This window comes from Stegodyphus dumicola, chromosome 1 (assembly GCF_044657685.1).
Source record: "Stegodyphus dumicola isolate Sdum_Otavi_A_Nest chromosome 1, ASM4465768v1".
In the NCBI taxonomy this organism is placed as follows: Eukaryota; Metazoa; Arthropoda; class Arachnida; order Araneae; family Eresidae; genus Stegodyphus; species Stegodyphus dumicola.
The window spans coordinates 49,274,671-49,289,014 of NC_140768.1; the positions used below are offsets into that span (position 1 = coordinate 49,274,671).

Consider the following 14,344-nt stretch of genomic DNA (forward strand, 5'->3'; position numbering starts at 1 on the left):
TATTACTGCACTTGAATATGCATTTCTAATCATGTTGCAATATAGCGACATAAATGTGTTTTAACAATATTTTTGGATTGTTAGAAAACTGCTTTCATATAGTTTTGAAGTTTGATGATTCGGAGTATCAAAATTACATTTTCAGAATTTGGGGCTGATCGTAATTTTATAAATTTCGAATAAATGAAATAAAAATATTAAACGAAACAAATTTTTATTCTTCTTTAATTTAAAAACTAATTTCTATGTACTATCTGAAATGTTCCTTCATATTACTATCTGAACATTTTTCTGAAATGTACAGTTTATTCAAACATATGCTATTCTTCTTTAACTGATGTGGAAATCACTTTTAATATGATTTAATGCAGAAGTTCAGATTCATAACTGCGTTTTATATTTAAAGGGTTAAAACCGCTTCTTCTTTTGTTGAAAAAAATACATTCCTTCTTTAATTGACTTCTTTAATTAGTTTAAAGCAGAGTTTCTTAAACTGTGGGTTGCGACCCCCATGGGGGTCGCGGGATCTACAGCAAGGGGTCGCCAAAAATTTTAGCAGTTTTGATATTTCTTTAACTTATTATATTATAATAATTTTAGAATTGGCAAATAATTCTACATGGTGTATCTGAAAATAGATAAGACAATACAGACAAAGAAAAAACGAAAATGTTTTGACGTATTCTATTTATAACATAAAAGCTCATTTTACTTGCTTTGCACGTAACACTGTCATTTCGTCTGTTACTTATTTAAAATTTTTACATTGTATTTTTACATTGTTTTAAAATTAGAAATTAAAGTTAATGACTTAAAACTGGTATAATATATTACAGTGCAAGTGAAAAAATTGACAGCTTCACTGTCGCATGTTTCGGATTTGCGAAATGCTTATGGGGTCCCTCAAAATTTTCTTCAATATTATGAGTTCATGGGGTCGCGAAAATTATCTCAGTGATTAAAAAGGGATTGCGACTGAAAAAGTTTAAGAAGCTCTGGTTTAAATAATACGCTCTAAAATAAAAAAGAAGGTACCGGAAAATGTAAATTGCACTAAAAAATATAATGAGAGGTAATAAAAGGCGGAAAGCCTTTAAGATTGAGCAAAAAGTAATTGTTACATTTTTACTTCCTTGTACAATGTAAAAAAAGTGTTGTAATCGCGAAAAAATTCGGGTATCATATTTCAACGAAAATATCCATTTTGAGCGCTCTCGATTCACATAGTTTTGCGTGACATCTGTACGTACGGGCAGAGTAAAGGACCCCTCTTCCAAAATGGATAGTGAAATGAATTTAAGATGGATTCAGAAGAGATATTTTTCGTGATGCCTATGCGTAAGTACGTATGTATCTCGCATAACAAAAACAAAACACAAAAACGAGTATACGTAGAACGGTGAAATTTTGTATACGGGACTGTTATAACATGAAGTTGTGCGCCTCCCTTTTTTAATCGGCGGCACCAAACATATATATATATTGTCACTCTGTTACCTGGCTTGATCAGGCGAAATTTTCATTCTGATATGTTGGTAAATTGTGCACTTTTTGCTTTTAAAGTGATTGAATTAAGTTGTTCTTATGTTCCGTTTACGGTATTTATGCCTTTAGTTAATGAGCCTGCAATATGTGTAGACTTATCAACAATTTAAAAATTTAATTGATGCTAAGCCTAACGAAGCCGCACTTGAAATTCTCAATAAAACAGTGAATCTAGTCAGTTCGTGCACCAACTTCAGCGTCTTTGTGCTCAGTGAGACCAAATGTTATCTTTCAGTTTTGTGTACCGAAAATTTTGTCTTCCAGCCCGCTGGCGGAATTGCTTACTTTAGCGTAGAAACTCTAACTAGAATTGTAAAAATTATTTTTAACCGTTTTAACTGTATTTGGTATTTTAGGTTTGTCTGTATCTTACAATTTTTAATGAAGATTGAGATTTTATGTATTTTTTGTATTTTTTTTTTTTTTTTTTTTTTTTTTTTTCTTGCCGTGAACTGAGAAATGAATTGATGCAATCAGAAAATTATTTCTAATGAAATTCCGTGAAATAAGTTTAAGTGAATTGCAGCAAAAAATGTGTATAATTTAACAGGCCGTATAATGAAAGTCATGTGTTGTCCACATCAGGTATTTTATTTTCAAGTATATAACTGGTATCAGTTAATCATTTTCACTGAATGTATACATGTGCATGCCCAGTGCAATTTACTTTAATTGCAATATCAAATATAACTTCGTTTCAGGTTACCCTGTTCCAGACACAAAAGGACCTCCGTTTGACTCGAGTATGTATTCGAGAGATAAATACCACGATACAATAAATGGTGAAGCTCTCAGAAGCCCTCTGAATGAAGGAGAGGAGACATTTCATGAAGAAATACTCATGAAAGAAATTATGGTGCGAATATTTTAAATAATTTAATTTTATATTAAGTATACGTCTTATCTTGCTACATACAGCAATTAATTTTTGGTCTTTCATCAAGCGTCATTATATTCTTGAGAATTGCTAACGGTAATAATAAATATTAAAATATTTAAAATTCATTCGTTCTATGCATTGAAAGGTTTTATTTGAGATTCGATGGTATTTGCTTACAAATTCATATTTCTTTTATCTTACAAAACGAATAAGTGCAACATTTTTCAAGTTGCATAAGTTCATTCGCCTTCATGACTTCCAACGCGAAATCAGGTCTTCAGCAGATCTTTACGCATCAAAAGAACACAGCTAAGTAGATGATGCACGGTTGCTTCATGTTTTTTACATTTGGCACAAGTTTTAGTACCACGAGATTTAAGACACGTACGTGATTTAGGACCACGTATTTGAGGGTCCTTAAATTTTCTGAAGTCAACTGAGCCAGAGCCGTTTGGTCCTTTTTGTCACCCATGAAACCAATCGCAGTACCAGGACCTGCACTACTATATCATGAGTGTGTCGGTAGTTATCTCCAAGAATTGTTAATTAAAGCCTTTTTTCTCGAGTATAGTTCAAGGTAGGTCAACGATACAGCATAAACATGAAGCATGGAAGCACCCTCCTTTGCTAGGGCCTGGATGATGGAGCTAGGGTCTGAGAGAACTAAGTGCTAGAGTCACAAGCAGACAGCGCCCGATGAACATTCATGTTTTAATCCTAACTAGTGTAGCTGATACCGGAGATGTCCTGTCCAAAACGGTAAGCTACGCTTGAAGAATTAACGTGCTAAAATTAGACAGAATTGTGACTCCTCTTACAGTAAAATTAAGCTGTGAATTTTCGTTATGAACTTTATGTTAGTCAAGTGAATTGTTATCTGTATTTTTAATGTTAATTCTCAAGCACAGACTAATTAAAGTTCAAGTTAAAAGTTATCCAGTTCTTGTCTGCATGAACCTGAAAATATCACTTCCATAATAATAACGCATGTAAGAAAATCTGCGGCCTCTTAGATTCCACAGAACTAGCTGTACAGGTTACATTAACACAAGTTCTCTCAAATCTAACGATAGGTGTCATAAAGTGCTTTTTTCATTAAAATTAAAAAATCCATTAATGCTTTTTGAATACAACTTATTACCAAAACCGAAGCACTTAATACTTCTTATGCGTCATGGCCGGAAAAATAATTTAGTTATTATGAAACTAATTACATTTCTTGAGATACTAAATGAATTTTGATTTTATTTTGTGACTATATTAGATCGTAATTTAAAGTGGAATAAACACACTTTAATTTTAATATAACGGTAAAATACGCAAAGCAAGTAGTCTAAATGAAAATATTATTAATACAATGTTTTAAAGAGCTTAGAATCTTGAAGCAGTACAACACTGAGCACATAAATTGCAAACTGGGTTATTTAATGTAGTTAAAGAAGCTATCTTTCTGATTCCATCCCAGTTTTGATCGGCAGCACCTTCTAAATAAAGGAAAGCGCTAATGCCTAATAAGAACGCCTTTTTTGTATTTTATTACCTACTCTGTCATTAGGCACTACACAGAAAGGGAAGATTGTTTCGGGGAGAATTTTCTAAGGAAAACTGGCTCGTATCCACGTTACATATTTGGAAAACTACAAAAGCACCCATGCAGCGAGCCAGTTCGCGGGATCTGGAACCGCGAACCGAACTACCAGTGCTCAGCAGCTTTAACCGCGTTGGCCCCTGGTAGGCCATGAGAAGGTTTTCAACTGCGGTTTCTAATCAGTAAATATGTCGGATACACTTATATTTATGAAAACTGTAGTTCCATAAAGAAATGAACAAAATGGACTAAAAATTGCAGAGAATACAAAGCCGATACAAAGCAGTGCAAAAAATTACAAATTCAGAATGAATGCACATGTCGGCAGTGCCTTTGTGAAGCCGAATAAACATATCACCAATAGTAAAGGGGAAACCGCCTCATATAAAGTCACTATACTTGCTCGGACTTTAAACAGCACAACGATAGTAATTTCAAACAGCACAAGTTGCAGATTTCCAATGATAATCGGCTTATAGGGAGAAAGAATTTCGTTTTGCAGTATTTGTAATGATGCTCTTGAAGAATATTTTTAGAAAGAAACTGAACTTTTCTGCACTGTACCACGATGAATTGTATCTTGTATATGGCAGTTAATCGTAAAATTGCATTTTCGCTGACAATTTTGTGCTGAACTCAGATGCGGTCAGAGACTTTTTCATACCCTCTAGGAGGGACAGAGACCACGAAAATTTTAAAGGTAAAGAAGCTAGATCTTCCTCGCTACGGCTAAACCAGGATGCTTTACATATTGCTGTACGTTGGTCTTATATATTTTCTGTTCATAGCCATCTAATATATGTTCCATGATAATGCAAATAGAATAGAAGCGAAGCACTAAATAGAATCGAATGCAGTTCCTTCAGCGGACTAGGAAACGATAGCCAACTCATCAGCATGGTAGTGATGAATTTCCGCAGTTTTTCCTTAAATGTTAGCGCCGCGTTTGAGCACTAAATGTATGGCATTATCTACATTCATAAATCGACAACTTCAGCTATTAAGAAGACTGAATTCATGCATTCCTTATGAAGAATTTCTTTAACTGTGAATCAGTGAAAATAGTCGAAAATGGTCTCGCTACACTTTCAGTACCGAATTGTTTTACCATGTCAAATCTGTATTTGCTTACGTTAACTGATAAAGTAGTGCAGCAGAATTAGGAATATGAGTCAAAATTGCTTTATGTCTTTTTAGCGGCCAATTTAGAGAGCAGGTTTGTTATACATTGCTTTCTGCGCTTATATATGATGAGGAACATTTTAAGTCGAGCTGTCCATGGAATGGAAACCAAGGGCCCCAACTCGTCTGCTTCTACCCCAAAACTACTCGAGATATCTTTCGGATCAGCAGATTTTGAGTCTTTATTTTCCACAAAGACCTTTCAGTCTTCCATGTATTCCCGATATATATGGGAATTTAAAATAGATTATTTAGTCCTCTTCCGTTACGTTATGGACCCAGATGGCATATAAAATACAACATAAAATTGAAATCACATATTAACGATGCAGCCAACTTTAAAATACATATAATGAAAAAGTTGCATTATCCATGAAAATGTTTCATACATGTAAGAGTTAAATTAAGCATTGATAGTTTTGATTATAAATTACTATTAAAGAGGTAAACTGTATTACAGGTTAACTTAATAGAGGCATTTTTTAAAATGGCTTTTCTATGCACAAAGTAAAGAAATTTTAAATGAGTATGCAATTTGGTAAGTCAAGAGATGCAGTCTAAACTACTTTTATATTTGTTTTCCAGAAGCAAGAGCCAGAACCAGGGAAGAGCCCTAAAGTTGGACCCAAAGTTCCGCCTAGTAAGTTTGAAAATTCCAAAAATTCTTATAAGCTTCCAAAAATAATTAATACTGTGCATTGATGAACTCAAATCTAAGTAATTCTAAGAGCAAAAGATATGCAATTATTTTGGTGCTCTCAGACCTCTATGATAAAACTGTGTTTATTGTTTTTGGTAGATTGCCCTTGCGAGCTTAAGATTTGAGAAATAGATAAATATGGAAATAAAGCCCTACATACGAGAAAATGTGTCGGCGATACATATGGGAATAATAAATATATCCGTAAAAATATGTTTCATATAGAAAAGATTTAAGAAAAAGAATCTGAAACTCCTCAAATTACATTCTCAGAAATGTAAAAGCCGTTTTAAAAGCATTCATAAATACAGATGCATGTATGTTTTTTCATAGATCCGTAGCTGAGAATAATTTTCTTAATAATAAAACTTTAATTAATAAAATATTAATATTTGGATGAATGCTGCATAATATCCATTAAGGGCTTATATGCTTATGAAACATCAAAATATGCCACGAATATAGCATATTTTAAAGCCCAATGGTTTTCTATAGCCGGTTTATGATTGTGAATGTTTTATACATATTATGATATACTTAATATTACATTTCTTCTTTTACTTTGCGTTCCTGATATTAAAATATTTAAATAAAATGAAAATGAAACACAGGGTGGTTATAATTAAAGTTACTTTATTTAGATCTATGGAAAGCCCATTCTGTTAGAGCTATTTCGTTGAAACTTGGTATCTATGTTATGTGGACTATGTAGAAAAGAAATCTGTAATAAAAATTAATAGTTCACAGTTCGACCGATAGTTAGCGCTTTTAATACCATGTAGATCGTATGTTATGGGAATTTGGAGTGTTTCTAATATCCAGTAGTCAGTGTCGTAAAATGATTCTTTACTTTGTCTTTAGAAAAGAAAAATAATCAAGAATCGTTTTCTGCTTTATCAAAATGGCAATAATTTCTCAACTGCACTGCAAGAATACAGATGGCTGTAAAGCTTACGAAAAGAGCTTATGTCCATGCAGATTTTGAACGAAATGGCCACTGAAATGACGTAGAAAGAGCGTCAGGATCCCAGTACTCTTACAGAAGTGCTCGAGCTGTATCACATGATTTCTCTCTATGTTTGCCGGCAATACGAAAGGTTTTGCGATTCATTGTAAAAAGATATCCCTACAAGGTCCAAGTTCTCCAAGACCTTCATCCTGCAGACTCGCACAAACGCACTGAGTTTGTTGGCCATTGACAATGGATCCCCTTGGAACATTTTGTGGTCAAACGAATGCCGTTTTACCTTAGAAAGAACATTTAGTACTCAACCCAAGTAGCACATGGCGTAGCAAAGACGTTACAAACTTTTCCGAGAGCTTGCAAAGTGGTGGTAGTAACGTCTTTGCTATGTCATGTGCTACTTGGAAAAACTCTCGCATATGATATATTGTAGGTTCTATTGTTGTACATCTGCATCCTGATTACATTACTGTATGATGTGATTTTACTGTTATCATTCTTTCCTTGAGACGAACATTCTGCAAGGCTCTCATAGGTGTTCCATCACGAGTACCCGTTTTTTCTTCTTAACTTCTTCAGCAACAAATCATTCCTGTCTTACAAGAATGCGAATGTTTAGAGACTATTGTTTTTATGCAAGATGCTGCATCACCTCATATTGTCGGACCAGTGAAGGCACAGCTTCGTGCCCACTTTGAAGATTTACCGGTAATTTTGAGAAGTTTTCTTATTCCCTGGCCTCATCATTGAATCTTTGTGATTACTGGTTGTAGGGATTTCTGAAAGATAATGTTTATGGAGGAATCATACGAACTGTTCCTGAATTGAAAAAAAGCATAACATGTCATGTTGCTGCAACTGATCAAAAACCCCCGCACTATTATTAAACAAGCTATAACACGCTTTGAACATGTGATCGAGGCAAATGGAATGTACATTTTGCAAATGCTGTGGTTAATAAAGTTTTATGCTTCCGATTTGTGTTTTTTGTTCTTCATGCGTTCCGTTTCACGAATGACCAAATTTAAAAAGAAATTAATTTTCTTAAACAACTTTTTCTTTAATCTTTTGACAGAAAAATTGGCTTTTTTTAACATAAAGGTAAGTTCTAAACCTTTTAGGCGAAAAGTGTAAGATTTGGTCATTCTAAAACTCATATAAAGCTAATAAAATTGATCAAACGTTTCCGAAATCCTGACCAACGACATTAGATGCAGGCAAGTAGGAAAATTATAGCTTTAAAAAATCTTAAAGAGTTAAACCTTCAAACCCTTAAATGCACACTATTGACTTTTATCTTTAACTGCTATTTTAATGCTAATAAGGAAGTGCAAAAATATATTTGTAATTATGTAGAATTATACATTTAAGCCGCATTTAAACATTACATTTAAGCATTATACATTGAAGTATTTATTACATTTACACACACACACACAATATGTAAAAGATTAAATAAGCAACGTAAATTTTCCTTCTCAATTCTAAAAATAGTAACCCCTCTCTGCACTGCGTCATTTTGAGAAAAATCCATGTCATATGACTCTTACATAATTCCTGATGATGTAAACGGAACTAAAACTCTTAACAGCCAATAATAATTTTACAGCAATGTTAACCATCCAATCAGAACGCTTTGAGAACTAAAACTAACTCAGTTTGACTTAAGATTTCATCCTGAACGTTACGCACTTGCTTTCCACGCTTTGCCTTAGCTGGACTGCTCTCTGTCTGCTGCTGCTTTCTTGCTACAAAGTTATAAAAAATGTAAGCCTTTTCGAATAGTCACATTTCATCTGTCTACTTGTGTGTAGCCGTAACATGTTGCTGAAAAAAAAACTGAAGATTTAATCTGCCTTCGCCTCCAATTTTCAACTCATTACGGATACAACCGCCTGCGTTCTATTCCTGCTCCTGAATATATTACATATATAGTATATGTTACGGTGAAACACCGAAATCTGGAGAATGTCGACTTTCACCGGTGAATGTCAATATTCACATAGTCTCTTGGTGTATGTCCGAAATATTTTCCAAATACTCTTATTTCTGACTTACACCGGTCAATGTCGACATTCACCATGTACTAATGGTGAATGTTGAACATATAACAATATTATATTTTCTTCTCCGTAATTCAGTCGCGAATAAATGCTCTTGAGACTTGAAATAAGAACTTAAGAACATGAGAACCTAAAACACACTATACATTCAAAATGAGAAAAAATAATAGAGAAGTTAAAAACTTACTTAATTATACAGTACGTTCTAAGTGAGAAAATAAAATAACAGTAATAAAAAACTTACTAAATTATGTGATTCAAATCTTATTTATTGCAACGACTTAAACTATTATGGCACTCTATGACCTCTCTTTTCGACTTTCACCACAGCATATCTGTGATTGTCGACATACACCGATGAGGGTCCGAATATACAAGAATGTAGTGAAATATTCGGTCTATCACCGACGTATTTGGTGAATGTTGATATTCTCCGGTAAAAGTCGACATTCTTCAATTTCGGTCTTTCACGGTAACATATATATATATGTACATCGAGGTATCAAGAACACGCAAGCAACTTTTGACAATGTAAAAATCCTTCTTAGGGATCTTTCTTTTTTTAGTTTTAAAAGTAAGCAATGAAATATGCACTGTTTACGTAAAATTTATATGCTATGGGGAACAAAATTCAGCTTTTTTGATTTCCAGCGATGCCCATCATTGCGACTCTTCGCCTTTATTTCTTCTAATATGAAATAAAAGCGTAAAAGATACCTGGACATGGCAGGATGAACCCGTGACATGAGGATTTTCCCTCCTTCGATAGTAAATTTCCTCTTTCTAGAGAAGAGGAATCTCTCGTGTGACCTCCTCACCCTGCGGCTCGTAATTAACAACCCTTTTGGACGATTTTAAGTATTTTGGCAAAATGTCAACCAAAGATGCGTTTGACGCGGTCGAACTGTAGAACCTTCAACAAATACTGTCACTTTATGTACTCACTAACGGATTCAACCAAAGGTACGCAACATTTGAATATTATGCATTCTTTTCACTGAAGTTTTTATGCCAGTTTTTCTGGCGCTTAATAATTGTGGTGCGTCTGCAAGATTTTCAAAGAGCTAAAAATTATCAAAAGTATTTTTAATACATTTATTTAAAAGAATCCACACATAAATTAAGTCATATATTTTAGAAGTGCGTTTCTCAAGGGTCAATAATATTTGCAAAAGAGATTCATATTTTTGATAATATCCAACAAAATTTAGTTTCTAAAAAAAACTTAATAATCTGAGTAATTTTATGTTTTTAGCGAAATGAAAAATTCCGCTTTATCTATTTTTCTATTTTAATCAGAATCTGGATAAATTATTTTAACATGTTAAGTTTATTCAGCATTAAATGCAAATTTTATGAAAGCTAATATATTTCTAAGATAATAAATTCCAGAAACGTATTCTCAGAAATTTAACTTTTAAATAAAATGTTTGGGAAAATAGCAAGCAACTGCCTAAATGTATAATGAGTAACTGCTCATGGCTTTTGTTTTTTTTTTTCTGATTATCTTCTTACTTCGTGTAAAGATGTGAATTAAAAAAAAGTTTTAATAGGCAAAGCTAAACTTCACAAGGCATAAGTAATTATAAATAACATATAATATTTACATTTTTAGTAGTGTATTCCATTTGCATCAGTTTCCGTGCTTTTTTATATAAAACTCCCTAATATTCCTTTAAAATTAATCATAGTCTGCAAAATTAAAAGCACTTTAAACTGGAATTTAAAACTCTAACGAGCTTAAGTATAAAAATTTAAAAGAAGAGAAAATTGATAATTACTAGAAATTACATATTTTTATTGTTCTTTCCCTTTTTAAATTAAACATTTTTAAATAAGAGTTTTGAAGTCCTAACAGTCAGATTGCACGTAGGGTAGAATTATTTTTTATTTTAAATTTAAATGAATAAAAAATTCATAGAAAATATTCGTTGTTAATTATGCTAGCAATTTAACAAAAACATGTTTATTTAAATATGTGCTCAGAGAATTGTTATAGCAATATCATCTCGTTACTTTCTTTGTAATACGAATTTTATTTTGCAATTAATTTTTAGTTTCTAGAAATATATTCCATTATTGAAATGTTTTTAATGCTTCTCGAGCATTACCTATTTTTTCACGACATTAATATCAAATATGTTTTAATTTATTTTAAATCTTTCTATAGTTTTTACGAAAATTAGTATACTCCTCTATTATAATACGCAATTTTTCTCTCACATACTTTGAAACTACAAGAAGGTGGTGTGGTGGTGGTGTATTTAATTACGGCAAAGCACACTAGGGCTATCTGCCTAAAAGGACGGATGACTTCGTGGAGGACTTTCTAAGGGAAACTGGCTCATATACAATTTACACACGGGGAAAACCACGAAAACACCCATGCAGCCAGCCCATTCGCGGGATTTGAACCTCGGACCGAACTACCAGTATTCAGCGACTTTACCGCTCGGCCGCTGGTGAGCTTGAAACTATAAGAAGATATGCGTATATGATAAACATTAACTGCGTCGTATTCAATTTTACCTCAGGTGCTTTTCAGGTTAGCTAAAAGCGAACCTTAGATTTAATGATATTTTTATGGAGAACTTATTTTTGAAAAAAAATGGTTGAATTTTTGGGTTTTTAAAATTTTAATGGTGTTTTCGTTTTCTAGATATAAAACACATTTAATCAGTTTATATGTGTTACCTCCAAAGTTTAAAATCCGGCATTCTATAGAATGCCTAGGTATTGTACTCGTATATGTTACGGTAAAACACCGAAATCTGGAGAATGTCGACTTTCACCGGTGAATGTCAACATTCACATAGTCTCTTGGTGTATGTCCGAAATATTTTCCAAATACTCTTATTTCTGACTTACACCTGTCAATGTCAACATTCACCATGTACTAATGGTGAATGTTGAACATATAACAATATTATATTTTCTTCTCCGTAATTCAGTCGCGAATAAATGCACTTGAGACTTGAAATAAGAACTTAAGAACATGAGAACCTAAAACACACTATACATTCAAAATGAGAAAAAATAATAGAGAAGTTAAAAACTTACTTAATTATACAGTACGTTCTAAGTGAGAAAATAAAATAACAGTAATAAAAAACTTACTAAATTATGTGATTCAAATCTTATTTATTGCAACGACTTAAACTATTATGGCACTTTATGATCTCTCTATTCGACTTTCACCAGAGCATATCTGTGATTGTCGACATACACCGGTGAGGGTCCGAATATACAAGAATGTAGTGCAATATTCGATCTTTCACCGACGTATTTGGCGAATGTTGATATTCTCCGGTAAAAGTCGACATTCTCCAGTTTCGGTCTTTCACAGTAACATATATAATGCCTAAAACTAGTCGTCAACATATGAAACGATGCACATTTCACACATTTCCTAGGCATTCTATAAAATGTCAAATGAGACATCCGCAAAGTATGAAATGCATCTCCGATTAGTTTCGAATATCACGCGCCAAAACCGTTGTCAGATTGGCGATATCTCGCCAAATTGCCGAGATACCCGCTTACTCAATGTTAAAGGGACTTACTCTTGTATTCCTACTTTTCAGGCATAACTTCTCTCTTAAGATTTTTCGCGTTACATTACGCAAAAAAAAAAAAAACACTTTTATATATAATTGCACTAAAATCATCTGTCTGTGTACAAAATTCGTAACCATCCATTGAAAATAAAAAAACCAAGCAATAACTGCTACCCTTCTTTTCAATGAAAACTATTATGTTGCGAATTATTAGGTATATTAATTTTTTATTTAAAGTTATCATTAATTGTAAAAAGAAAATTCGTTAATTGTTAAAAGCTTTGTTAAGCTGGTTATTCTTGCAACTGTAGATTTTGTAACAAAGACAGGAAACCTTTTTTTTTTTTTTTTTTTTTTTTTTTTGAGCATTTTGTTTCGACATTTGGTTTATGGCTTTTTACTAACAGAAGAACTGAAGGTAGTTAATGTAATCGTCGAATATCTTTGCTGAGGGCCTCGTTTACTAAGAGTGCTGTATAGGAAATCGTAAATCAGCTACTCGTTTTCACTTGCTTTTTCTCTTTGCAATGGTTTTATTTCAGTTTCCTCTGGACAGTGGGTGTTCTGTAAGTTTAGGCAATTTGATTCTTATCGTTAGTTTTCCGTTGTTAGCTGGACATTCGAGTGGTTTTTCACACGACGGGTACAGCTGGTCAGGAGAATACTTTGTCGGACTGTCTTGTTTTTGATTCGTTGTGGGGGTGTAATTTCTCAGCTAAATGATAAGTCTAGGGTTAGTGAAATTTAATTTTATGTGATTTTGTTAACCTAAGAAGATTTTGGGAACGGAGAGACCGAATTTACTTCGAAGTGTTCACGAGGTTTGAAGTTAATGAGATTTGAAGTGAGTGATGTAAAAGTAGAGAGAAGAAAATGTAGCGGCTCTTGACCCCTTGCGGGGCTAGCACTCGAGGTTTGAAGCGGAGTAGGAGAGAAATAATTCGGATTTGAGCAGCAGAGATGGGTAGTTAGGAAAAGAGATCGAGGAGCGATTTGCTCCGAGCTGCCTGAGCAAGAGGGCTTAGGCTGCGTTTTCTTTGCTCTAGAGGATGCATTCTTTTTTGCAAGATGATTAAAAGTTTTGTGCGAGATGCAAAGAACAATTTTCTGCGAGATGTCTGGAGAAATGTGTGCGAGCTGCAAAGAGCATTTTACAGCGAGGTACTTAAAAATTCAGTACGAGATGATTTAGCAATTTAATGTGAGATGCAAAGTCAAATTTACTGCAAGATTTTAGCACAGACTGTTTTCACCGCATCCGCATCTCATGATCAACCCTTTCGAACTCGAAACTGGTGGAAAGTCATAGTGAACCTGGCCAAATAAATATTCTTCATCAGTATCCAGCATTTTGTGTTTTACAGGAAAAGGCAATTTAATGCGAGATAATTCTACACAGAGTTTTCACCCTGCCTGCACACGAAACTGGTGCGAAAGATTCATCGTAAACCCAGCTATTAAACATTCTTCATCTGTATTCGGCAGTTAGCACGGTGTGGGTTTCTGCGGTCAAACGAAATAAGCAGGACGATTTGCTGAACTATTAAATTTCTCTAATATTCAGTCGGTGATGGCAATCTCCAGTAATTGAAAGACTGAAGTATGAACTTCATCCTGTGAGCGATCGTTTTTTCCTGCCTTTTCTATTTAAAATGTGACTAGGAAATGATAAGTTATATTAATATGCATGTAAATGAAGTGAATAGAAGAAATAAATAATGAGCAGTTATTATTACATTATAATATAGTATTATAATATTAATGAGCAGTATATTAATGTACATATAAACGAAATGATTTGAAGATTTAATTAATGACAGTTATTTAAATATATCTGTAAACGATTGATTAAAAAATTTGTTCAA

At 33.3% G+C, this 14,344-nt stretch overlaps 1 protein-coding gene across 1 annotated transcript in view; it reads left to right on the plus strand.

The window, feature by feature from the left end:
* Positions 1-14,344, plus strand: part of LOC118191999 (nephrin-like) — a 916,450-nt gene that overhangs the window by 879,675 nt on the left and 22,431 nt on the right. The window contains exons 19-20 of the mRNA XM_085814264.1: positions 2,247-2,401; positions 5,781-5,835. Coding sequence (XP_085670390.1) covers positions 2,247-2,401; positions 5,781-5,835 — 210 coding nt within the window. The remainder of the gene's footprint in view (positions 1-2,246; positions 2,402-5,780; positions 5,836-14,344) is intronic.